Raw genomic sequence first — 26,680 nt, forward strand, 5'->3', positions numbered from 1 at the left:
TTTGAGGATCTTTCCCTATGAGAAGACATCTTCCCAAAAACTTAGCCAGGCAGAAACTAAAACGTGAACATGCCATTTCAAAATATGTCTATGAGTAACGGATAGCCGGAGGACACCCAAATGCAGGATAGCTGGAACGCAGTTTACAATCTACTTCATGGAAATGAATGGTTTCGAAAACCTAACGCAAGCAATTTAAAGCTGCCCTTCACACATGCGCACAGTCAGCAGACAGAGGCTCCGAACAGCAGGAGCGAAAACGGGCCTTCGGGTGAGTCCTAAGCGCTTTGCAAGCGGAAGCGAAGTCTGGCTGAATTTGCCTGCGGGGGACACTTTCGCCGGAGATTTCGCGAATCTCGGGGGATGGGGAGCGGCTTGAAAGCTCCGCCGTCCACCGTTTCCTCACGCCCTGTATTAATTTGAACTTCCAAAACAGGAAGGAAGCGCCGGGCTAAGGCTCGGGCTGAGCTTTATGCCTTAGGGCGCCATCCGTCCTGCGGCTTTTGCAGGCGATGGGTCCTTCGCGCACCCGAGTCGCTGCATGCAGAGCGCCACACGCAAACGTGCACCCAGTTGCAAACCACTGCAATAGTGAGGGGTGAGGGAGGGGGGGAGGGAAACGCCCGCCTCCCCCCCTAGACCTTCCCCTCTTCTGACCCCACTGAGCCCGGCAGCGGCACGTGGTGTTTGTAAACCCCGCAAACGCCCGCCCTGCCCCCGCGAGGCCGTAGTACAGCAGCCGCGTTGCGGCGGTTGGGAAGGGGGGGGGAAGGTTGGGAGCGCGCGCAAGCGCACTGCGAGCCTGGGCGTCCAACATGGCTGAGGTACTGCTCCTTCTTCTTGTGCAGCAGCTGCAGGCGCCGAGGGGAGGATGCTGAGTTTCCCGGGCGCGGCGGCGGTGTCAGCGGCGGCGGCGGGGCTCGCGGGGGCCAAGGCAGGCTCTCCTCAGCCATGGCCAGGCTGGCAGATTATTTCATTGTGGTGGGCTACGACCACGAGAAGACAGGTAGGTGTGGCTGTTGGCGGTGGTGGGGTCGGCGGGGAGGGGGGTGGGAGGGACATTGCTTCATTGTACACCGGGGGTGGGGAGAGGGGACTGAGATGGGAAGGTTGGAGAGGATTAATAAATGCGTGGATGGAAGCGGGGTGGCGGTTAAAGGGCGGTTGGGGGGAGAGCGTTGCATTTCCTCTCACGAGGTTCAGGGTTGGCAGGAGGGAGCGGGTGTGTGTGCATGTAATTTCCCCCTCACAGGAACTGGTGGAGGGAACAGCGTGACTGGGCAACTGACACGTAGGATTTGTTGAGGGACAACAGCGGGCTTCGTGCCTCCCTTCCCCCTTCTGAAAAGTGGGGACGCGCGTGCACAAACAAACACGTGGGGATGTGAATACACGTGAACGGCCAGCGTGTCATTGCTTTCCTGTGGCGAAGGTGGGCAAGTTGGCTCCACAGCAGCCTCTTCCAGGCTGGTTGTGTGGCTGCAATCAAACCGTCTGGCGGAGATCGTGAAAACATCAGCAGTGTCTTCCCTTCTCCTCGTTAGTTTATTATATCGCTCCTGGCGCATCCTGAATGTGTATTCGATGACGCAAGGAAAGGGGGGGAGGGAGGCCCGGAGAGAGGATTCCCGCCCCCCAGGACTGTGAGAAGGGAAGTAAGGGGGAGAGGGTGTGAAGTCTCGTTACAGTGTGTGCAGTACATGAATGTGTGTAGTGTGTGCATCCGTCGGCAAGTTTAGTTGCTGACATTTGTTGTTTCCGTGTGAGAGGACGTTGTAATTGTTTGCATAAGGGAAATTCAAGCAAACTTCAATAATAAATAGAGGCATGAACAATAGGCACAATTCACCACAAAGATTATAAATCGGTGATTAATTCCTTGAGTTTGAGTCTGAAAAAATAAGTGAGTTTATGTGTACAATACTTTGGTCACATTTCCCTTAGGTTATTCCTAAAATAATGACTTATTCAACTGGTGTCTACAACAGTGCAATTCTAACCATGTATTCTTAGATATATGCCCTATTGAATTCAGTGGGGCTTACACCCAAGTAGGTGAGGTTAGCACTGTAGCCTTGGCTTTGCTGGGGACTGGTATTGATTTAATTGTAAGAAGGTTTAATGTGCAAATCCTTTAAATTTCTGTGTTATGTGTCTGTCACATTTTCTGATGTCGTATTTGCAGGGGTAGCAAAAGTCCATAATCCTGATACCAGTTTCCTCATTTCTCCCTTTTGTTACTGGTAACTACTGCATGTGGGAAGCAAAACATATGGTGTCTGGTGAATTCTCTAAGGGGTGTTTCTGTATCAGAGTGTGTTGAGTAGGATAACACATAGTATTTCTATAAAACGGGGTGGGCAAACCTCAGGCTTGCAGCACCATCTTTGTTTTTCACTAGAACTTTGTTATTCAGTAACAGGGGATACGAAACATACACTGTAATGTGCAGAATATTTTTAAAAACCCTTTCAACACATACCGTATTTAAATGTAGATTGTATAGTATTGACCTATACCTAAACAGCTACATGGAGTTGCATTTCAGGGAATATTTTATGTTGATCCTTTAATAATCTGCTGTCATTAAGCAGGATTTTGAAGGGCTGAATGCTCTTTAATACATTCGTGTGTCAGTGCCCGGGAAAATCCTATTTGTCTTGACACCTTTTACTTAGGCTTCTTCAAACTATTAGTGTGCTGTCTCTTCAGTTTTGTAATCATGTAAATAAAGATGATATGCTTCCTCCTGCAATTAAAATAAAAATATAATCCTTAAACTGCAATTCTGTGCATGCTTATAGAAATCCTATTGAACTCAGTAACCCTTGCATCACATTAAGTTTGGGCTGTTATGTATCTTTATATTAAAAACAACATAATTTACATATTTATTGTAACAATATCAGACCTGAAAATACAGTACTTAGAAACTTGTTCAGCCTCATATTCTTGAACACTGTATTGGTATTGGTCATGCCAAAAACTAAACTCTCACATACGGTTGTTTACAACATTTGATTAGAGTGTTTCCATAAGACTGTTGTCATGTTTTCTAATTATCTATGCAAATAACAGGGCTTGATGAATTATGCAAAATATAAAGCAAGCCTTAAAATGAAAGGTTTAAGTCTTGTCACTGGTTGGTTCCTTCTGTAAACAAGTACAGTATGACCAATATAAAATTGATAAAATCTTGATGCAGTTGATGCCTATGTTATGTGAAATAAACTCTCAGGCTCAAAATAGTTTTGAGGCAAAAGTGTCTTCAATAGTTCTGTTAATCTTTATGAAAACAATCTATTCCTTCCACTGGGTTGGTATTTTTTTTCCTTTAGTAATTCAAACTATTTGGTAAAGAACTTTCAATGGAAGAATAAATATGCACTGTCTATTCTGAATTCCTTTATCCCACGTACTGTCCCACAGTGCACAGAGAATTGCCCTTTTTGAGTCACATTCTAGTATTGTGCTGCTTGTTATTCACATGTATATTATATCACTATGGTATTATATCACTGATATTTGCTCCAGATCCATACTTATCACATTCCTATGTAAAAGTACTGAGCACGATAAATTTAAACCACTAGCAGCTGCATCCTAAACATTTATGCTTGCATCACTGCCTGTGATGTGAGTGTAATACTGCATATTCTGTATTGTTGTATCATAGGTAGTATGAACAGCTATCTTAGACACCATTGAACTAGCATACCAAATCTTGCTCTTGGTAAATTTACGTACCGGTATCATTGTTCAGGCAGGCAGCTGTGGCAGTTTCTGAATTGGGTCAGGCACAATAAGCTTATTTCTAGTTTGAAACACATTGCTGTGACGTACAGTAATGATAAACTGAGCAGAAGATGACACTTCAAGAACCCCACATAGATCTTGGACTCATCTTAAGACACAGAAATTCCACCTGAGGTCTCTTCTTTTTTTCTGAGTTTATAAATATCACTTTCTACTTGTTTCTATGTTTCTTTGGAAATGAGCCATGAAAGCTAGAAACATATTTACCAATACAGTGGTACCTTGGAACTCAAATGTAATCTGTTCCAAAAGACTGTTCAACTTCCTAAACATTCGAGTTCCGAGGCACAGCTTCCGATTGGCCGACAGCTAGGTTTTTGCACAGCGGAAGCCACGTTGGATGTTCGTGTTCCAAGGAGTGTTCAGAAACCGGAACACTTCCAGGTTTTCGGAGTTCGGGAGTTGAAACATTCGAGGATGGAGCCGTTCAAGCTCTGAGGTACCACTGTAGTCCTAAAAGCCAAGCAACTGAATATTTACTAGGAGAGCATTGTGATTCTCTCTTTTTCACTGAACCAGTAGCTCTGTGCTAGGGTTGATACTGAGCTCAGCCAGCCACTTTTGCTTTGTATTGGCACCAGATCTCCAGGGTGTTGGGCAAACACAGATCTTTCACAGCCCTTCTTTTGAAACCATTCTAACGAAATGCCAGGGATTGAACTCCAGATCTTGTGTACACCATGCATGCATTCTCACTGAGATATGACACTTCCACAGTTGTTGAAGTATTTCATTTGCATAAATGAACATAAATAATTAAAATGTTCATTAGATAAACCTGAAAAGACATATTTTCACAATATTTAAGAAGGTTTTGTAGAAAGCTGTGTAAGACTACATTTCTGTCTTGCCATTTTTTGACAATGTATTCTCAGAGACTCTACTCTTCTACTTGCATGTATTTGCCAAGCAATATTCATTTTACTTTCACTCAGCCATATCTCCATTAGTATATGACTTGCTTTGTCTTCATTAACATCCTGGTGGAATGAAGTATTGCTGTGGAATTGTACCATGGTTTAAAACTTTAAGTAATGTGGTTGGGAAGTGGGCACAATGAATACAACATCTAAGTGGTGCAATATGACATATTTCTCTTCTAACATGGCTTTTGAAGTGCTTGGCAACAAGAATTCCCATGTAAATTGGTTTGCCTACTGGAATGTGAATAAGACTTGAAGGAAGTGCGCAGATGTTTTTTCAGATCAAACAAGGACATGAGAATGTTACCCCACCACCACCACTACACACACTTTTTCTGCACTTGCTCGTATGAGTTACTGACCACATTTGCCTTTAGGATTTTATATGTGGTCTTATTCAGCATGAAGGGCTACTGCCAAGGCAGAGGAATACAGATAAGTCTTTATGGCTTACAGTCTGCCTTACACAGATCTGTATAATAATACTGTTGAAGTAATGAGTGAGGCTGCAGTCCTAACCTCACTTACCTGGGAGTAAGCCCCATTCAATTCAGTAGCCTGAGTAGATGTGACCAGGGTTGTGCTAAATAGCAGTCATTAAGAAGTCAACTGTTAGAAGCAATGTGCCTTTGTTCGTAAGGAAACAAACAGAATATTTACTTTGGGTATAAAGTGCTGCTGCACGGTCCATATGAAGGTACAAGCAGGAACAGCCAACAGTCAATCTTCAAGAAAAGGCATACGGTAGTCACAAAAGAGGAGATGGTCCTTCAAGTAGCTCAGTCACAAGCTGTTTAGGGCTTTGAAAGTAATAACCAGCACCTTGTGCTTGCTTCAGCAGCACATATACTAAAATAGGAACAATAACCAGCACCTTGAATTGCGCTTAGAAACAGACTGGGAGCCAGTGCAGTTGCTACAGTAAAGGGGTCATGTGATGCCAGCAACTTGCCCCAGCCAAGATTTTAGCAATCAAGTTTTTATGTTCCAGGTGTGATGTAGTTGTGCACATACCTTTTGGTGAATTTTTTTTTAAAAATCTGAAGAACTAAAGAGAGCAATGTGTGCCAAGCCACCATAATACATTTCTTCAGTAAATGTGCTGCATAAGATAACAGTTTTCAGCTGTTAATGGAAAAGTTTTAAAAGTTGCCACAATGCTGAAATTGTCTTTGAAAGTAATTTTTTTGTCTTTTCGTTAATGCACATAGCTTCAGCAAACTGTAGCTGAGTGCCAGTATTCCATTTGTTAGTGCTGTGTCTGGAAAAAGTAATATAAATGGATTTCCTATTGGGAAGAAATCTCCATATAATGGGTGAAAGCCACCATGTTTAATACATATACAGTACTTTACATTGACGTTTGAACTCTAAGTTGCTGAAGCATGCTCATCATAAATACATTGAATATATATACTTCCTTCAAAACTCTTGACACTTGTAATGCTGCCTTTAAGAGTATTTCAGTGATAATGGAGACAAGCAAAATGTGTCCTTCCTAACAGGAAATATTTCTCATAGCCATTTCAGTTTTTAAAAGAAATGCCCAGAAGGGACACACATTTTTGTTAGCTATACTCCGGAAACTCATTTAACTTGTCCCAAGATGTGAGGACAGTGAGGCTCTTCAGTATAAGGCAGATAATGAACTTTTATATCATTAGAGCTATTTTGAGCTAAAACTCATGGAGAAAACAATTGTGTTCTCTATTGCCATTCTTGAATGAAACACTTGCATTTTGTGCATAATTGGATGCAGCTTTGTTTAGTAATAGTGACTAATGGCCAATACTGTACATGGATGTGAATGTTGCATAACATGAGCTGGCTGCAGTAATAAGCCTATTTCAATAGAAATGATGGCAACGTAAGTCAGGACTAGCCAATGTGATGACAACACTCATCACTGACAAGCGCCCATACTGGTAGGGGCTGATGGGAACTGTAGCCCACAGCATTTTCTACATGTGATGTAAGATTCTGACTTCTATTGGATGAGACATGCAACAACATTCTAATAAAAAATAGGAAATGCCCCTTTGTTCACTGCTGTGAATCTAAAACACCAGTATATTACTAACCTTTATGGCAATTCCAGCTTCTCAGAATTCTAAAACCATTAGAAAACGTGACAGAAGGCCTAGGCAAATATTCATTGCCTGTTTGTTATGATGGAATCAAAGAAAATCCTTCCCACAAAAACCTGCATTTTTCAGACACTTCTCCTCTTTGGTGATATAAAAGTTTCTGCACTACCAGGAAATATTAAAATACAGTGGTACCTCGTTCCAGAGGTCCGTTCTTAACCCGAAACCATTCTTAACCTGAGGCACGCTTTGCTAATGGGGTCTCCTGCTGCCACCGCGCTGCTGGTGTGTGACTTTCGCTCGCATCCTGGGGCAAAATTCGCTACCGGGAGCACCTACTTCTGGATTAGCGGAGCTCGTTACCCGAGGCATTCGTAAGGAGGACGGTACGTAACTCGAGGTTCTACTGTACACTTTAAAGTTGCCCACTTGATCGTAATATTGTATTGTTATGTAAGCTCTATGGATAGTTGAAGTCTACTGCCTTATACAATGTAGTTACTGAATACAGTGGAACCTCGGTTTATGAACACCTCGGTTTATGAATTTTCGGTTTATGAACGCCGCGGACCCATCTGGAACGGATTAATTCACTTTCCATTACTTTTAATGGGAAAGTTCGCTTCAGTTTATGAACGCTTCAGTTTATGAACAGACTTCCGGAACCAATTACACCCATGCTTCAGTTTATGAACGCTTCAGTTTAAGTACTTCGCGGACCCGTCTGGAACGGATTAATCCACTTTCCATTACTTTCAATGGAAAAGTTCGCTTCAGTTTATGAACGGTTACTCCGCGGACTGTCTGGAACGGATTAATCCACTTTCCATTACTTTCAATGGGAAAGTTCGCTTCAGTTTATGAACGCTTCAGTTTATGAACAGACTTCCGGAACCAATTGTGTTCATAAACCGAGGTACCACTGTAAATGCATTATGACAGCTTGGTTCACGTTACCCTCTCTTAGTTATCCAGGCATCCAAGTGCATCCACTATAACAATTGTAATATTTTGATAGGTGTGTTTGAACTTGAGTTCTGTGGATTCAGAGACTTGTTTTCAAAGCTTCTTAAACACCTCCATTTTCCTGTACATTGGGACCTTGACTTACAAATTTAATCCATTCCGAATGCACACTCGTAGGTTGAAAACTTCGTAAGTCGAGTTTCCCATAGGAAAAGCGGTTTCCCATAGGAATGCATTGGAAACGGAAAAAATCGTAAGTCAAGGAAACCGCATCTAGCCGCGAATGGGTTTTCCGTTCGGATGTCAAAAAAAACGTAAGCGCGTGGCCACTTTTTCCGCTCGTAAGTCGAAAACATTGGATGTTGAGTAGCTTGTAAGTTGAGGTCCCACTGTATAAATGTGGTGATATAGCTGTACTAGCAACTCCCTATTTACGCATGTGCTATTTGCAGGCGACTGTGCACATACGCAGTGCCAGGAACCTGGAAATGGGGAGCACACTGGAGAGTCCTTCTGGCTCACGAAGAGACCCTCTCCAGAACCAAAAGAAGATGTCCTCTTCGGGCTGTAGGGAAGGTCTCATGAGCTGGAGACCCAGCGGGGCTTTGTTAAGGCCTTCCTGCCTAACAGCTGACCTGCAGGGTAGCATAGCAGTAGCTTCTTCTTTGCGCATCAGCTGTGCAAGATTTGCTCAGCTGATGTGCAGGGAAGGACCTTCTGCACGTCTGGAAGTGAAAGGAAAGTCCAATGCTGTAAAAAAAATATTGCATAGGAACCTGGAATGTAAGAATCATAAACCCCGTTAAACTGAACGTGGTCAAAAATGAGATGGCAATAATAAATATTGACATCCTGGGCAGCAGTGAACTAAAATGGACGGGAATGGGCAAATTCAGTTCAGATGACCATCATATCTACTACTGTAGGCAAGAATCCAGTAAAAGTAATGGAGTGGCCCTCATAGTCAACAAAAGAGTGCCGAAAGCTGTACTGGGATGCAATCTCAAAAATGATAGAATGATCTTGATACGAATCCAAGGCAGACCTTTTAACATCACAGTAATCCAAGTTTATGCACCAACTACTGGTGCTGAAGAAAGTGAAATTGACCAATTCTACGAAGACTTACAACACCTTCTAGAAATAACACCAAAGAAGGATGTTCTTTGAGAGCCAGTGTGGTGTAGTGGTTAAGAGTGGTAGACTCGTAATCTGGGGAACCGGGTTCGTGTCTCCACTCCTCCACATGCAGCTGCTGGGTGACCTTGGGCTAGTCACACTTCTCTGAAGTCTCTCAGCCCCACCCACCTCACAGGGTGTTTGTTGTGGGGAAGGAGGGGAAAGAAGATTGTTAGCCGCTTTGAGACTCCTTCGGGTAGTGATAAAGCGGGATATCAAATAAAAACTCCTCCTCCTCCTCCTCCTCTTCTCTTCATTATAGGGGATTGGAATGCTAACATAGGGAATCAAAAGATAAAAGGAACAAATGGCAAGTTTGGCCTTGGAGTTCAAAACGAAGCAGGGCAAAGGCTAATAGAGTTCTGTCAAGAGAACAAGCTGGTCATCACAAACACTCTCTTCTAACAACACAAGAGACGACTCTACACATGGATATCACCAAATGGGCAGCATCGAAATCAGATTGATTATATATTCTGCAGCCAAAGATGGAAAAGCTCTATACAGTCAGCAAAAACAAGACCTGGAGCTGACACTGGCTCAGATCATCAGCTTCTTATAGCAAAATCCCAGCTTAAACTGAAGAAAGTAGGAAAAACCACTGGGCCAGTAAGACACAATCTAAATCAAATCCCTTATGAATATACAGTGGAAGTGAGGAGCAGGTTTAAGGATTTAGATTTGGTGGACAGAGTGCCTGAAGAACTATGGATGGAGGCTCATAACATTATACAGGAGGCAGCAACGAAAACCATCCCAATGAAAAGGAAATGCAAGAAAGCAAAATGGCTGTCCAATGAGGCCTTACAAATAGCAGGGGAGAGAAGGCAAGCAAAATGCGAGGGAGATAGTGAAAGATACAGGAAATTGAATACAGATTTCAAAAAAATAGCAAGGAGGGACAAGAGGGCTTTCTTAAACGAGCAATGTAAAGAAATAGAGGAAAACAACAGAATGGGAAAAACCAGAGATCTGTTCAGGAAATTGGAGATATGAAAGGAACATTTCGTACAAAGATTACCATAATAAAGGACAAAAGTGGAAATGACCTAACAGAAGCAGAAGACATCAATAAGAGGTGGCAAGAATACACAAAGGAATTATACCAGAACGTACACCCCAGGTATTGTGGTTGCTGACCTTGAGCCAGACATTTTGGAGAGTGAAGTCAAATGGGCCTTAGAAAGCACTGCTAATAACAAGGCCAGTGGAAGTGATGATATTCCAGCTGAACTATTTAAAATTTTAAAAGATGATGCTGTTAAGGTGCTACGCTCAATATGCCAGCAAGCTTGGAAAACTCAGCAGTGGCCAGAGGATTGGAGAAGTTCAGTCTACATCCCAGTCCCAAAGAAGGGCAGTGCTAAAGAATGCTCCAACTGCTGCACAATTGCGCTCATTTCACATGCTAGCAAGGTTATGTTTAAAATTCTACAAGGCAGGCTTAGGCAGTATATGGACCAAGAACTCCCAGAACTGCAAGCTGGATTTTGAAGGGCAGAGGAACCAGAGACCAAATTGCAAACATGCGCTGGATTATGGAGAAAGCTAGAGTGTTCCAGAAAAACATCTACTTCTGCTTCGACTATGCAAAAGTATTTGACTGTATCGACCACAGCAAACTATGGCAAGTTCTTAAAGAAATGGGAGTGCCTGATCACCTCATCTGTCTCCTGAGAAATCTCTATGTGGGACAAGAAGCTACAGTTAGAACTGGATATGGAACAACTGATTGGTTCAAAATTGGGAAAGGAGTACGACAAGGCTGTATATTGTCTCCCTGCTTATTTAATTTATATGCAGAATTCATCATGCAAAAGGCTGGACTGGATGAATCCCAATCCAGAATTAAGATTGCCGGAAGAAATATCAACAATCTCAGATATGCAGATGACACAACCTTGATGGCAGAAAGTGAGGAGGAATTAAAGAACCTTTTAACAAGGGTGAAAGAGGAGAGCGCAAAATATGGTCTAAAGTTCAACATTAAAAAAACCAAGATCATGGCCACTGGTTCCATCACCTCCTGGCAAATAGATGGTGAAGAAAAGGAGGCAGTGAGAAATTTTACTTTCTTGGGTTACATGATCACTGCAGATGGTGACAGCAGTCACGAAATTAAAAGACGCCTGCTTCTTGGGAGAAAAGCAATGACAAACCTAGACAGCATCTTAAAAAGCAGAGACATCACCTTGCCGACAAAGGTCCGTATAGTTAAAACTATGGTTTTCCCAGTAGTGATGTATGGAAGTGAGAGCTGGACCATAAAGAAGGCTGATCTCCGAAGAATTGATGCTTTTGAATTATGGTGCTGGAGGAGACTCTTGAGAGTCCCATGGACTGCAAGAAGATCAAACCTATCCATTCTGAAGGAAATCAGCCCTGAGTGCTCACTGGAAGGATAGATCCTGAAGCAGAGGCTCCAATACTTTTGCTACCTCATGAGAAGAGAAGACTCCCTGGAAAAGACCCTGATGCTGGGAAAGATGGAGGGCACAATGAGAAGGGGACGACAGAGGACGAGATGGTTGGCCAGTGTTCTCAAAGCTACCAGCCCGAGTCTAACCAAACTGCGGGAGGCAGTGAAAGACAGGTGCCTAGTGTGCTCTGGTCCATGGGGTCACGAAGAGTCGGACACGACTAAATGACTAAGCAACAACAACTACAACATATGATCAATACAGATTTGTAAACCAGATGAACATTTATGCTAATCAACTCTTTATATAGTTTCACATCTTGTGAAATGCTCCTAAAAAAGAGCCCTCAGGCTCTTGGTTGCATTATTTCCCTGTAACCTTAACTGCTGTGGAAGGTTGCAAGGTTCCTCATGTTACTGTCTCTGTTACCTGCTTTATACCTCTCCAATAAACTGTTAATTCTATTGCACCAAGTGTGACTCTCCATCTGAACTTTGCTCCCTTCCCTATCTAATACATTTATCACAGATAGTTTCGACAATGTAGGTCATTTTCTCATCTCATCAAGCTGGGATTTGGGTGTGACTATAGGAGTGCCGCGGGTGGCACTATGGTCTAAAGCACAGAGCCTAGGCCTTGCCGATTAGAAGGTTGGCGGTTAAAATCCCCACGACGGGGTGAGCTTTTTATAGGAGTGCCATGTCAATGGTTACAAAGGGAAATGTCAAAGGCAAATGTTACCTGCCTCTGGGAGCAGTGTTATAGTCTTTGGGATGTCTTAAACAACCATGTGTACTCAACTGCTGAAAATCTGGGATTCTTTTGCGTCTCTTTGTTTTTCAGATTAAGTTTTGTTTCAACAAGGAATTACTTTACACAGGCTTAATTTCATACAATCTGTTGATAGTATAACAGAACATGTATTCATACCATATTTTGTTCCTTTCTAGTGTAGTCTTGCATTTTGTTTTTCTTTGCTGAACAAGGGACCATCTTTGCATTTTGCGCAAAGTTGCAGTGAATTAGGTGGCAAATATACTGACTCAATAGGTGCTGAAAAGTGTGAGTTACCTAGAAGCATATTAAAATATGTTTGTGGAAATAATGTATGAAGCACAGTTAATGGTATCTGAATGCTCTTCCATAAAAGCATGTTTGTAGAAATAGCATTAGAATAAATACATTTTATTTAATTGTAACTTTTTCAGCTGAAAAGGCTCCCAGAGTGGCTTAATATATAATCTATCAAAACTTAACGGTCCCTGCCTACAGGCTTACAATCTAAAGGACCTAACACAAAAAGAAAAAGTGGTGGGGAGGGATGAGGGAAGAAGTAAACTGAGGCACCAGTCCTTAAAGTTATATAGTAGCTATAATGATGACCAGCTGGCATGGATGCTGATCCTTTGTCAGTTTCCCAGAGAGCCACTACAATGGAACCTCGGTTTATGAACACCCCAGTTTACGAATTTTCGGTTTACGAATGCCGCGGACCCATCTGGAATGGATTAATTCACTTTCCATTACTTTCAATGGGAAAGTTTGCTTCAGTTTATGAACGCTTCAGTTTATGAACAGAGTTCCGGAACCAATTACACCCATGCTTCGGCTTAAGTACGCTTCAGGTTGAGTACTCTGCGGACCCGTCTGGAACGGATTAATCCACTTTCCATTACTTTCAATGGGAAAGTTCGCTTCAGTTTATGAATGCTTCAGTTTATGAACAGACTTCCGGAACCAATTGTGTTCATAAACCAAGGTACCACTGTATTTAAGTCCCTGAAGGCTGCTGTCCAGTTTTAGCTTCCTCCAGCTAAAAAAATCTGACTCATTATACCATTTAAACTGCAAAACTGGCTCCAAAGTGCATATATCACCATCATCTAATACTTGCTGCTCATCTGACTGGGTTACCCCAGCCACTCTGAGCAGCTTCCAACAAATTAAAACACATTAAGACATCAAACATTAAAGGCTTCTCTATACAGGACTACTTTCATATGTCTTCTGAAGTTGGAAGGTGTTACTTTCTGAAGACCAGAGATAATTACAAGCATCAGGAAAACAGGCACAGGCATTCAAGAACATTCAATGAGATTTTGTTGAAGTATGTGGTAACTTATTAGAGTGGCTGGGGAAACTCAGCCAGATGGACGGGGTATAAATAAATAATAATAATAATTATTATTATTATGAACAAGATGGCTACACTTGCAGAAATATTTAATGCAAAATACTTTTTCTCTTCCCCATTCCCATGTGTCGAGATACTGCCCCATTGTATCTGGGTCTTGTCCACAGACTCTTGAAACCACAGATATGATACAGTAAGGTGAGGCCAGCATCTTAGCTATCAACAGTTTTCTTGAGTAGAATGGAGATCTACCAAGCCAAACACTAGAGTCTTGTTGAGGTTGTTTTGAAGGGAGCTTGATTGCAGTGCTGCTTGGGGGACACAATCCCCCCCTCTATTGGTCTCCCCATATGTATTTCTGCTGCAGAGCAGAGCTTTGCAGGCTTGAGATACCGGTAGCAAGTCTAAAACATTATTTTCCCCAAAGCATGCCTCTAGATGTTTTAACTATTAACTCCCACACCAGGATTACTGTGTCCAGTTCTGGGCACCACAATTTAAGAAGGATATTGACAAGCTTAAATGTGTGCAGAGGAGGGTGATGACAAAGGGACTAGAAACTAGGCCTTATGAGGAACAGTAGAGGGAATTGGGTATTTTTAGCCTGGTAAAGAGGAGACATGATATCTAAAGGGCTGTCACATGAGCGGGTTTTCTCCTGCTCTGGAGGCCAGGACCTGAACCAATGGATTCAAGTTATAAGAAAGGGGATTCCAACTAAACATCAGGATGAACTTTGTGACAATAAGAAGAATTACAAATGACAGACAATAATGACATTCAAGAAGAATTTCAAAGTCACAAAGAAGAGGAGGAAGAAGGATGCCAAAATGTCCCACAAGTGAGAGATGTGGGTCGAATTCTGGACTCGATTAAAGAACCCCCTCAGCGGAGAACCAGGGAGGACCCTTGCACTCCCAGTGAGAGAGGGAGTGCAGGGAAACCACTGGGAAACTGGGATGGGAGGAGGGTGTTGGGAAGCAGCAAGAAAAATGGGGAAACAACATGCTGGGTTCACAAAACATTGTTGGAAGTCTGCGGTAAGGGTGGGGGTGGGTTAAAAAGTTTAATTTTGTGAATTAAGGCTGGATTCATTGGAAAAGTCTGACACTGGTATGAAATACGGAATTTGCTGGGTTTTCTGGGTAACCTGGGTCCAGGGGAAGGAGGGAAGAATGAAGTATTAAAAGGGAATTCATTTCTGGTGAAAAGTTGGGGAATTAATTAATTAGAATGTATGTATATAAAAATTGAGTTAATAGATAAAATTGAAAGGAGATAATTAGAGAGGAAATTTTAATCAATTGGAAAATAATTGGTATTATGTGAAAACTGTTCTATAAGGAATTGGAAATGGGGAACCAATGGGGGGGACCGGGGGAGTCCAAATGATATGATGATGATATAAGATTATTAGATTTTTTTTCCTTTTTTCTTTTTTGCTGTGTTTTTGTCTTGTTCTATTTTCTTTTTGTGTTTTTTCTTTTTTTGCTTTTGTATTTTTGTATGGTTTTCTTATGTGTAAAATGAATAAAGATGAATTTTTTTAAAAAAGAACTTTGTGACAATAAGAGCTGTTTGACAGTGGAATAGACTCTCATGAGAGGCAGTGGACTCTCCTTTTGTGTTTTTTATGCAGAGGTTGGATTACTATAATGTATGACCTGATTCATGAACTGCAAGGGTTTGGACTAGATGACCCTCAGGGTTCCTTCAAACTCTACAGTTCTGTGATTTTATGATTCTATGGTCATGCTGGCTAGGACTGGTGGGACCTGTAGTCAAACACATCTGGAGGGCATCATGTTGGACAAAGCTGGTATAAGACTTCTTCACTCATTTAATAACTAATCTGAAAAAAAATCTTATAACTTTTTAGATATTTCCACTACTTTCCAGGCTTACAAATGTGGCTCAATGGATTAAATAACAAAGTTGGCACGTTAATTTCATTTCAGTGTTATCAGTGAACTTCATGTTATAAAGCTGGTTGAAGTGGAAACATCTTTTTATGTTAAATGCTTCCTCATCACCCAATGCCCAGCTAGTTTGCTTATAGGTTCTCCTTTGTCATTCATCCCAAAAGTCTGATGGTGTTTGGAACAAATTAATGCTTTGTTTGATAAACATACTTTTAGCATTGTCTCGGGAACTAAATTGATTCAACTTCTGTTGTATAAATCCTCAAGACAGTTTAAACAGCTGGCATGCCATGTGACTGAAATAAATATGAAATGCTTTACAGATACAACTCATCAAGCTTCATGTTAATTTTCTTTGTATAGTCAGTAGGGGCTAATGGTGAAATCCCCCCCCCACTTAATTAAGCACTTTAAGGCAGCTGACATAACTTCAAAAGTGTGAATGTGGGTAGAGACATGACACAAGCCTGCCACAATGTGTAAAATGTGACAGGCAGTGTGATGGTATTGCATGGATGATGGAACTGAGACTAAAGGACTAAAGCACAAGAGCACAAGGAATGTCTGCTGGAACGTCTGCTGGAACATCTGATGGATGTTGCACAATCACTTTTATACAGTAGAAGTGTTAATCTACAACAGTCTCTCTGGCATTCATTAAACACCCAATATCCTCATGCCCATTATGTGCATCTCTTGGTTTCTGATATTCCCCATGTCATACAGGGGTTTGCAAGGGACTTCATTACACAGTTGCTTGAAGATGAGTAGAACTTTCCATGTGAACGGGAACCCTGATAAAGCAGGGTCCCATATTATATGGAACCTACATCTAAGAGGTGACTAAAATAGTTTTGAGACAAGAAGGTCAGATCTTATGGATGTTTACTCAAAGTCTCCTGATTTCATTATGACTTTCTACTAAGTGTGTGTAAAACTGCAGCCAAGATATGTATCCGTAGGTTTCCATGAATCATGGAAGTGTAGCTTATGACAGTAGTAGAAGCCATGACCAGTAAAACTGTGATTAAACTGAGTTGCTGTCTGCCGATTCCCCTGCTTATGGTTCGCTACTAATTATATAGCACTGCTGTTCTTAACAGACTGCCCATTGCGCCCATTTGTAAATTCAGCAACAAAAATGAGCCACTAGATCAGGGGTTCCCAACAAAATTTTCTCGAGGACCCCTCATCGAGCCGCTATTGTGACAAGGACCCCCATTAATTGACTTACTTGCTTGAACATCAAATGCATTATCTTCCTCTTCATCTGTAGGCCTTTGTCGTTTTAACAAACCACTTTTTAACCAACGGTCCATTTTTAACTACGCGAACTGTAGCTTCCGCGAAAAACAACGCTTTGTTTACAAACACTACTGTTTTGCAAAGAGGCAGCACGCGCCAGGGAGGAGGGAGAGGAATGGAGAAGACAGGGTACCTGTGCAGTAGCGCACAAATGAAGCCGACGCGCGCAAAGCATCTTGGGGAGGTGAACGTTTAGAATGCGCGCGCTGCCTCTTTGCAAAACAGTAGTGTTTGTAAAGCGCCACCTAACGGCATACAGCAGAACTACTGCCTCTATCTAATTCTAGTTTTGCGCTAGACTCTGCTCATGCAGGAAGCGGCCGAAACAAAAAATCTGTTATCATACGAAATAAATTTAATATATTTTTTATTCTAATAGCATCTTGCGGACCCTTCTGGCATAGCTCGCGGACCCCTGGGGGTCCCCGGACCACCTGTTGGGAACCACTGCACTAGATAACTGAATATCATGACTCCTCCAAATAGCAACAATTGTTATCAGGTGTCCATGGGTCATGTAAAGCTACATAATTACTGGAAGTGCTTTGTTCTCCAGGTTTGTATAATCACTCCAGACAAAATATTTATCCCAGGAAGGCATATATTTACATAAAAACGTTTTATCTCTTTCTTCCTGAGAAAATCCTTTCTTTTTGGGAGAGGTGGAAAGAAGGTGATAGTATGTGTTAGAAACATTGAGTATCCAAGTTAGCTTATTGTTCAGGTGCGTTTGTGCAGCTGTAGCATTGAGAGAGAGAAATCATAATGTTTGGTATGATCAAAATATTATGAAAATCTTTATCTTGATACTGCAGGACACCTACAAATTCCAGATGGTCAATAATCTAGTTGCTGATGAGCTGTCAGTGGGTACTGATAATATTTTGCCACCAGTTTGGTTCTGGGAAGACCTGGGAGTTTTGTTCTTAAATCGCATGCTTTCAGTGTAACATCTCATTATGACAGCAATGTCTTCCACAACTATTTAGGATGTTCAGTATGTGACTGTAACTCACTCCTTCATAGCATATTTTCATTTTAAAATACTTTTTCATTTAACATTCTTAAATAATACACAGAGGAGTTTTTCTGGTATTACAATTAGCATTTTTAGGCTTTTTACTGGGAAGCTGTGCAGGCTGACAGTTACTTAATTTTACTGAACACATTTCAATGAAGGATGAAATGATATGCTACATGCATAAGTAACAAAAGCAGGCACTGACTTTCTAGGGAAATGCTTGCTAAGGAGGGAGAATGTGGGATCTCAGTGAGCGTTTCAATTTCAAATATTCTGATTATTTCTACTTTTGGTTAACTATTCACACCTGTGGTCTGTGAATGCATAATAAAACAGATTTATTTTTGTATTGTAAGTAGTCTTACAATCCCCTACCATTTGAGTACATAAATAGTTATTTATCTTGAATGGGATGTGGACATTTCTTGCTTGTGGTCTTTGAGTGTTCCAAAAACCATCTTTTAGAAATTGAATCAAGTGCATCAATTTCTTATCATCTGCAAAAAAATAGATTAAACATTTCATATAACTAGAACAAGATTTCTTTTGTAAACCAAGAGGTTACATAAACTTATAAAAAGACAGCTGTCTAATTTCATATAAACAATGTTTTAAACATTTAGCAATTACTGTGAGGATATTATGCAAACCTCTTGTATTTGTTAATAATAATAGGTATTTGTTACTGGGAAAGGAATGAGTGAAGCATATTGTTTATAATGTGAAGAAGAATTGCAAAATGCGAGCTGATTATATGTACCGTAAGACCATAAGAACTTTGGCAGCTCAACGTATTTGTAAATGACATTTTCTATTCGGATACATACTTATAACTGAGTACTACTACAGTAATAACAAAATATTGAAGATTAAGGGCATTTAAGGATGATTGTAGCAAAATATAATAAAATCAGTAGGGCTCCCATCCCCTAGTTCCTGTTAAGTATAAATGATCTTTTTGCTAAGCTGGACATGGGGTAAACCCATTCAGCTTCGCTCCTCTAGCATTTTAAGAAGTCTTTCTAGCCTCTCTCTAGGAGGGCTGGACGATATCTGGTTTTCAACATCCTGATATATCACCAGCTAAATATAACACGACTTATGCGGCGGAGGGCCTTGCTGGGCCTCCCCATGGCGGCAGAGGGTCCCGCCATACCTCCCTGCAGCGGCGGAGGTCGTGGTGGCAGAGGGTCCTGTTGTACCTCCCTGCTATATGTGTGTGTGTGTGTGTCCAGACATCTTTATTGAAAGTTCAAAAAGTACATGGTCGGTAAACCTTGCCGACTCCTGAACTAAAATCATGGTTTATAAACCATGACTGCATTACATGTGAATCAGACCCACATAATTCTGATGAGCAATTCTTTGTTTTTTGGTTTGGTTTGGCTGTTTGTGCATGAATGTCTTGGTCATCTTTTTCTGCTTTATTTTCAGCGCAGCTGGATTATTACCTATTTCCTTGCTGGTGAAAGCAAATAAAGGCTGAAACAAATGAAAAGAAAAACTTCCTTTCTGTATCTCCTAAGCTGAAGCAGAGCCCGCTATGAGGCATTCAAGGCCACAATTTACTACTTAACCTTCTTTCTTAAGCTGTCTTCCCTGATTAAGCCCTTTGTAGTTACTTTTCCAGAGTTCTATCATTCCTCTGGCCAGTTGCCAGTTACCTAATTACCTAGTTATGTTAAGTGCCTGGTAGATTCAGAATTTGTTCATTATAACAGTTGCTGGTTTATGAAATGGACTTGCTATTTCCCTGGTATTTTGTGGAAAGATTCCTGTTAAAATGCTCATGGTATAATCCACTGAATGCTGAACTGGTTGTATACATACAGTGAGGGGGGGAAGTATCTGATCCCCTGCTAAATTTGCCCGTTTGCCCTCTGACGAAGAAATGACCAGTCCATAATTTTAATGGTAGGTTTATTGTAGCTGTGAGAGACCGAATAACAACAGGAAAACCCCCAGAAACACAGAAGACAAAAGATTTGCCAACCTTCAGGATTGCATGCAACATAGCTTTTTGCCATTGTTCCTTTTGAACTTTCTCCTCTGAGGAAACTGGATATTTCCAGTGAAATGGGAGGATTTTCTGCCGGCAACCCGTCAGGAAGAACGAGGAATTTTACTTGAAGCAAAATATTATTGACTCGGAAACGACAACTAATCCAGAATGCGGCAGCTAGACTGGTGACTGGGAGCGGCCGCCGAGACCACATAACACCGCTCTTGAAAGATCTACATTGGCTCCCAGTACGTTTCCGAGCACAATTCAAAGTGTTGGTGCTGACCTTTAAAGCCCTAAATGGCCTCGGTCCAGTATAACTGAAGGAGCGTCTCCACCTCCATCATTCTGCCCGGACACTGAGGTCCAGCACCGAGGGCCTTCTGGCGGTTCCCTCGTTGCGAGAAGCCAAGTTGCAGGGAACTAGGCAGAGGGCATTCTCGGTGGTGGCGCCTGTCCTGTGGAACGCCCTCCAACAGATGTCAAAGAGGAAAACTACCTTCAGACTTTTAGAAGACATCTGAAGGCAGCCCTGTTCAGGGAGGCTTTTAATGTTTAATAGATTATTGTGTTTTATTTTTCTGTTGGAAGCCGCCCAGAGTGGCTGGGGAAGCCCGGCCAGATGGGGGGGGGGGTATAAATAATATATTATTATTATTATTATTTATTATTATTACAGTACACCAACATAGGAAGGACGAGGAATTTTACTTGAAGCAGAATATTTCAGTACACCAACTTACATCCACCTGGAACACTTGATAAATTTTATGTGCTTTATTGCACTATGGACTGGTATTTGTTAGTAGTATGTACTGTATGCACTTTTGAGCATATATGTCAGGCCATTATATTTTGCATTTTGTAGTATTTTCATTGTTATATAAATATATTTTCATTATATATATTTTCATTCTTTATTGTCATGTTTTTGTTTTGTTTTTGTTTTGCTTATATTTCCGCGATTGTCTGTTTGTTACTGATCACGTGATGTGGCAACCTGGTGGTGGTTTAAGAAGTCAAACAATTTTTAAATATTATTTCCCCTCTGCCAGGCTTATGCCAGCTCAGCCGGCAGTAGCCCCACAGTTTGGATTTGGTGCATTTTACACCATCTTAATTTAAGATAGCATAAATCACTCTGGTTTCCCATGCATAGGATTGCTTCCTTAACTCAGAATAAGCACCATTAAATACAACTGGACTTACCTTTCAGTAAACATGCAGAGTATTGTGCTGCATGGAATTAAAGAGGAGGTGAAAAGGTGAATGTCTTTCAATATTATTTTCACCAAGCACTTCAAAGTAAATCATTTATCCTAGTCTTCTGAGCAGGGCGAACATTAGACTAGAATTTAGGAAAATACTATTACCTGCCATGGTGCAAGATTTCAGGTGTCCCAGGTGCACCTACCCAGGGTTTAAGGTTCCTTTTGGAAATAAGGCACAGTGGAGACTATGGTGCTTTTATGATATATGGTTTATCACACATACACACATATATACAACTTGATCCTGTGATGGAGGGGCTCACAGCATTTACACTTGAAGAGGGTCCTCTTTCTCCCGTTGCTGCAACAGCCTTGGATTCAAAAAAATCCACCATGGCTCTCTGACCCTCTGCTCCAGCTTGCTGTGTTTCACAGACTGCCACTTTTTCTGCCATTGTTATATGCAGGAGAAAGGCTTCAAGGAACAAAAGGCCTACCTGTGAGCCAAGTAATCCTGCTAAGAGCCTGTTGAGTGGGTCTCCAGCTATTGTTGTCCCATCATCCCTGACCACTGGTCCTGCTAGATAGGGATGATGGGAGTTGTAGTCCAACAACAGTTGGAGACCCAAGTTTGAGAAACACTGATCTAGGGACTGTTTTAGTCTAGGACAAGTGGATTGTTGCCTCTGAAGGGTAACATTCAGTGTCAAAGTGAAAGGCCAATAAAAATTAAATTGCAATAGTTTAGAAACATAACACCATTCAGAAATTTGGCTGTAATTCAGTATATGGAAACACAGACACATTCTTATCTTGTTTTTCTGTCCTTTATGTTGAGAGCCAAGGTGCTAGACTTTTACGCACGACTCTTTCTGAATGTTATGAGTGCTGCTATGATGGGAGCTGATAGTCAGTTTCTGAAAATAGCCTTTGTAGAAGCCCTGGAATTCTTAGCATCAGGACAGTGCTCACATGTTACAAAGCGAGGCTGGGGTTGACTACTGACAAGTGTATTTTCTATCCACCCCCCCCCTCCAAATCTTTCAGAACTTGCATTCTCATATGGAGCAATTCATTCGGAGTAGCTACCTTACCAATTCTATGGTACAGTTGATGTACTGTAACCCATAACATGCAGCCAAATGTTACACTTTGCCATTTTGCCAAACCTTATGTGGATTATACTTGACCTCTCGCCCGATAAAGTTATGCATGGGGATCTAAAAGATACCTTGCTGACAGAATGGAGCGGTATCAGACTTCAAACATTAGACACATGGCATTAAGAAGAAAGTGAAGGGCATCCAAGTGTAATTTGCAAGCACACCCTGATCTGTTTAATCTGTTCATTCAATTTTGATTTGTCCTGAGAGGCTCATGTTTCTAGCAGAGCAGTCAATTGTAACAGGAATGATGAATTAGTTCACAAATGTTCTTTTTGTAATTTGTCCACTGGATTGGAACCAAAGATGCTGAGGCTAACTTGAAGTCAAGGGTGGGGAACCTTTTTCAGTCAAAGGGCTGCATTCTTTCTTGGGCAACCTTTTGGGTACTGCATGCCAGAGGTGTGCGGGGCCAGAGGCAAAAAGTGAGTGAGGAATGGATATGACCCTTACCTTAGTACTATAGGTTATATTTCAACCACACAAAAGCCAGAGGTTTCAGTTTCTTTAGCCCATCCTCTGATATCTCTTACTTTCCTTTCAGACGAGCAAGAGGCCTTATCACAGTTCAAGCCAAAGCACTAGGGGAGAGCATGAAGCATAGCCATCATGGAGAATGGCCTGTGGAGGAGGCGTGGTCTGCGGACAGTACCACATTGGAGGGCCACATTTGGCCCCCTTGGCTGGAAGTTCTCCAATGCTGCTTTAAGTGGAGCAGTACAGAATTAAAACTGGCTGGTGTGGGTGTGTTGTCTGTGCATTCCAGCATAGAGGGTGACTAGGTTTCTTCTAATGTACCTTTCAGCTACTTAATTGTGCATCATGGAGATGAGATAACCTGACTGAAACTTTAAGCAAGGCTTTGAAACTATGTGAAGTTTTGTGCATACCAGCCCAACCCTGAGAAGGTTAAATGTTGCATTCAAATGCTAGCTAACTAACAGGGAGATCAAGAAAATATTAGATATGAACTTGCAGACAGTAAGAGGTTTAGAAGCTTGGGTGCTGTATTCTTTTCAGCTTCTTAGTTATTGGACTCAGAAAGAGTCTCAAAGGGATTCTTGCAATAAATATGCTGCTTTCCCAATACCTCTTCAAAACCTATGTAGCCTTTTGTTATACATTCTTCCAGTGTACAGATAACGTTTCACTGAGTTTTACTAGTGTAAAATGTGTTGTATGCAGCATGCATACTTATATTGCATACCCCACATGTTTTGGTGCTTCAAGCTGTACATTAGAAAAGCGAAATCTCTCTCTCTCTCTCTCTCTCTCTCTCTCTCAAAATAATGAGATTTTCAGCAATATATGGAGCATTGGGGCATGCTTCAGTATCCATTTTTCCAGTACCATTTTGAGGCTTTTCAGCTTGTGGTGTGATTAGGTGAAAGCATGAATGAATATCTCCCGCCAGAGGTACTACCCCTCCCTAACACCACATAACCCCTCCCTGATGTACGGTATGACCTAGTCATTTATGCAATATTGATTGTGTATCTATAGAAATGGTTTTATATGTTTTTAGAATTTTAATCCTGTGCACTGCTTAGATGGCCTCTGGCCATGAAGAGGTTTATAAATTTGTAAAATAATGATGATGCAGGCTCACAATCTAATAGACCTGATATGAAAGGGGAAAAGAATGAGAAGGAAAGAGGAAAGCAAACATTATGGCAACTTCTCTTTCGCTGGCTGTTCTTGCCAGGCTGTTCTTGCTCCTGTCATTATGGTTTTCTTGGAAGCTAGGGGATGCAGCATTCCAGTGACCTTTAATGCCCTGGTTAGTGGCAGACACTTGGATATGCTTTGTGCTTTGATGTGATGAATGACTATGAGTTCTGGATCAATTTTAGCAGTAGCCAAATCCAACCTAAAGGTTATCAACAAATAGGTCAGTATAGCCAGGCTGGCCATGTCCATGAACAGGCACAGCTGATGAACCAGCCAAAGGTGGTACAGGTGTCCCAGCCGCTGAGGTCACTTGTGGCCACTCTGGTGACAATGATTGACCCAGAAGCAGCCCCAAACTATGCGCTTGTTCCTTCAACGGAAATGCAAACACACCCCAAACAGGCAACCTTCCCAGTTCTCTGATCTGGGAAGCATCCCCACCCCCTTTCTGTCAGCAATGTCCTGATTTAAGAACTTGGGGAGGCAGGGGAAGATTTTCACCTAATTATGATACAATTGCCAGTTTGACCTAGGCATGTTCACAGTGCATATTTGGAAATTAGTATTTTAAAAAATACATATATTCTGATAGTATTTTATTGGATTGCATCAATATTGGGATGTGCTTCTTTTGAACCCTTTCTAGCTTTATTAACCTTTCTTTTTTATCTTATTATTAAATATTTATTGCTTTACAAAAGTATGTGCAATGTCTCTCTTTTTTTATTAACCTTTCTGAACTATATCCCAAGAAAATATATAATGACTGACTTTTGTATAACTAAGTTGAAACAAAATACAGGTTGCGTCTTTTGAGCAAAAGGCCAATGAAGTAACTCAATGTACAGTATTTTTTAAAAATCCTGTCATTTATGTACATAAAACATATATTTTCCTAATTAAAACTAACCTAAGTGGTGTGTTTTTATTAGATGTTTCTCCCAGTGCTTTTTAAAACCTAGTCATCTTGCATTTTCAATGTGGATAGTGCATCTTAATGTGGGAAATAATGCAGAACCTTCATTCTAATTCTGCTTAAGTTGCCAATCTAGTTCAGCTCTGTGTTTTCACAGGCCAATCAGAAGCTTGTGGGAAAGCTGCAAGCAGGATTTGAGCACAAAGCACTCTTCTCTACTATGGTTTCCAGCAACTGGTATTCAGAAATATTATTGCCTCAACTGTGGAGGCAGAGCATAGCCATCAAGGCTAGTAGTCACTAGACTAGATTTTCACCTGTTTTGAAATACACTAACAACTGGAACTTTCAGTTTAGTCATTTTTCTATCTACAACAACAGCCTAATGTTTATAACTTAAGAAAACAGCTTGGGGTCTGTCTGTGTGTTTAAGCCTTCCTTTTAAAAAACTAAGTTGACTCCCTGCTAGCTAAATTTGTGCTGTGTGGAACTTGTTGGGCGGTAGAGCTTCATTTTTACCCCTTCTCCAAAAATTAGTGGTTTTAGTCTAGTTTACTATGAGCAGCGGTGGAGCTTCATGCTCTGCCACCGGGGGGGGGGGGGAGAGCAGGCGCGCTGCCCCCAGGCACTGTGTGCAGGGGCGGGGTGGGCATTTTGGGGGTGGGGTGCGCCATGTGCAGGGGTGGGGCATGTGTTTTGGGGTGGGGCGCGCTGTGCGCAGGGGCGGGGCGCATTTGGGAGGGTGGGGCGGGCAGCCTTGATGGTGCCCCTGGGATCGCGCTGCTCGGGGCGGCCCGCCCCCACCGCCCCTATCTTCCTACCCCCCTGACTATGAGTTCTCTAGCTTCACTGCTAGGGAAGCACAGAACAGTAGTTCTTCTATGGACTTCCTACTCCTAGAGTTTAGCTCCTAAGTTGCAAGTTCTTAAAGCAGGCATGTCCAAAGTCCTTGGGGTGTGTGTGTGCTAATTCAGCCCCTGTGGCAGTTTATATGCTGGGGTAAAATCCTAAAAAACCCTCAACAACTTCAGTCCCAAAAAAAGCTCAACAACTTTGGCTCAAATCATAAAAGAAATCTTTGGATACCACTATCTTAAAGGATTTAAATACTATCAGGGCCCTTATTATTGTGCCCTTATTGGTCTTAAGTTGTTTTAAGTAAGTAAGTAAGTAAGTAAGTAAGTAAGTAAGTAAGTAAGTAAGTAAGTTACTTACCTTTTCCTCACATGTCTGCTTCACTTTGTCACCTGGTTCATGGAGAAGGCTTCCATAGGTGATAGTTTAACAGCAGAGTCTCTGCTGTGTTAAATGGCACTGGTAGGGATGCAGCCCATGTTATGAACAAGGAGAGAGGAAAGGTTCTTCATGTATGGAATACCAACAGTGTAGAATCAGGAACTAATTCCAGAGAGAGATACCTGCATGTTTTAATCTCAGAAGAAATTGATTTTTTAAAAGTAGGATTACTGAATGATTTCCCGGATCTCAACATTGGCACTCAGAGCTGTTGCTACTATCACCAGGGGGTCTCTGAACATGTGGTAGCTGATGAACCAGCCCCAGTCTCTAGTTTAGTACTCTCTTCCAGCCTATAACAGGATTGAATGTGTGTGTGGAAGAGTTATTCTGCAAGTACGTACAAACGGTTGAGACTGATATTTATTGTTGTTCTGAGTAAATTGGCTTCTTTTGTTGGAAAATATTTTCATTGCGCTTTTTTCAGATATTTTGCTAATCACAAGGCATTTTCCAGATGCTTGGATGAAGCCATTCTGACATGCTTAATTTATATATTGGGTTTAAATCCAAAAATCCAAAGTACTTGGAACTGGTGAGACTTTATTCTCAGTATGTCAAAGTCTGGAAACTAACTTTTCTTTAGTTTGTAATTGTTAATTTGCGTCATTTGGCATGGAATCGGACTTTTGAAGACCGCTTTGCCTT

The 26,680-nt window shown here is 41.6% G+C and overlaps 1 protein-coding gene across 3 annotated transcripts in view; it reads left to right on the forward strand.

Moving 5' to 3' along the window:
* Nucleotides 1-802: 802 nt before the first annotated feature.
* The window catches only part of SBF2 (SET binding factor 2), a 217,628-nt gene continuing 191,750 nt past the window's right edge, over nucleotides 803-26,680 (forward strand). For all 3 annotated transcript variants that reach the window (XM_035119334.2, XM_035119296.2, XM_035119305.2), the window contains exon 1: nucleotides 803-1,006. In XM_035119334.2, coding sequence (XP_034975225.1) covers nucleotides 952-1,006 — 55 coding nt within the window. In that variant the 5' untranslated portion in view covers nucleotides 803-951. The remainder of the gene's footprint in view (nucleotides 1,007-26,680) is intronic.

Source organism: Zootoca vivipara, chromosome 1, assembly GCF_963506605.1.
Source record: "Zootoca vivipara chromosome 1, rZooViv1.1, whole genome shotgun sequence".
NCBI lineage: Eukaryota > Metazoa > Chordata > Lepidosauria > Squamata > Lacertidae > Zootoca > Zootoca vivipara.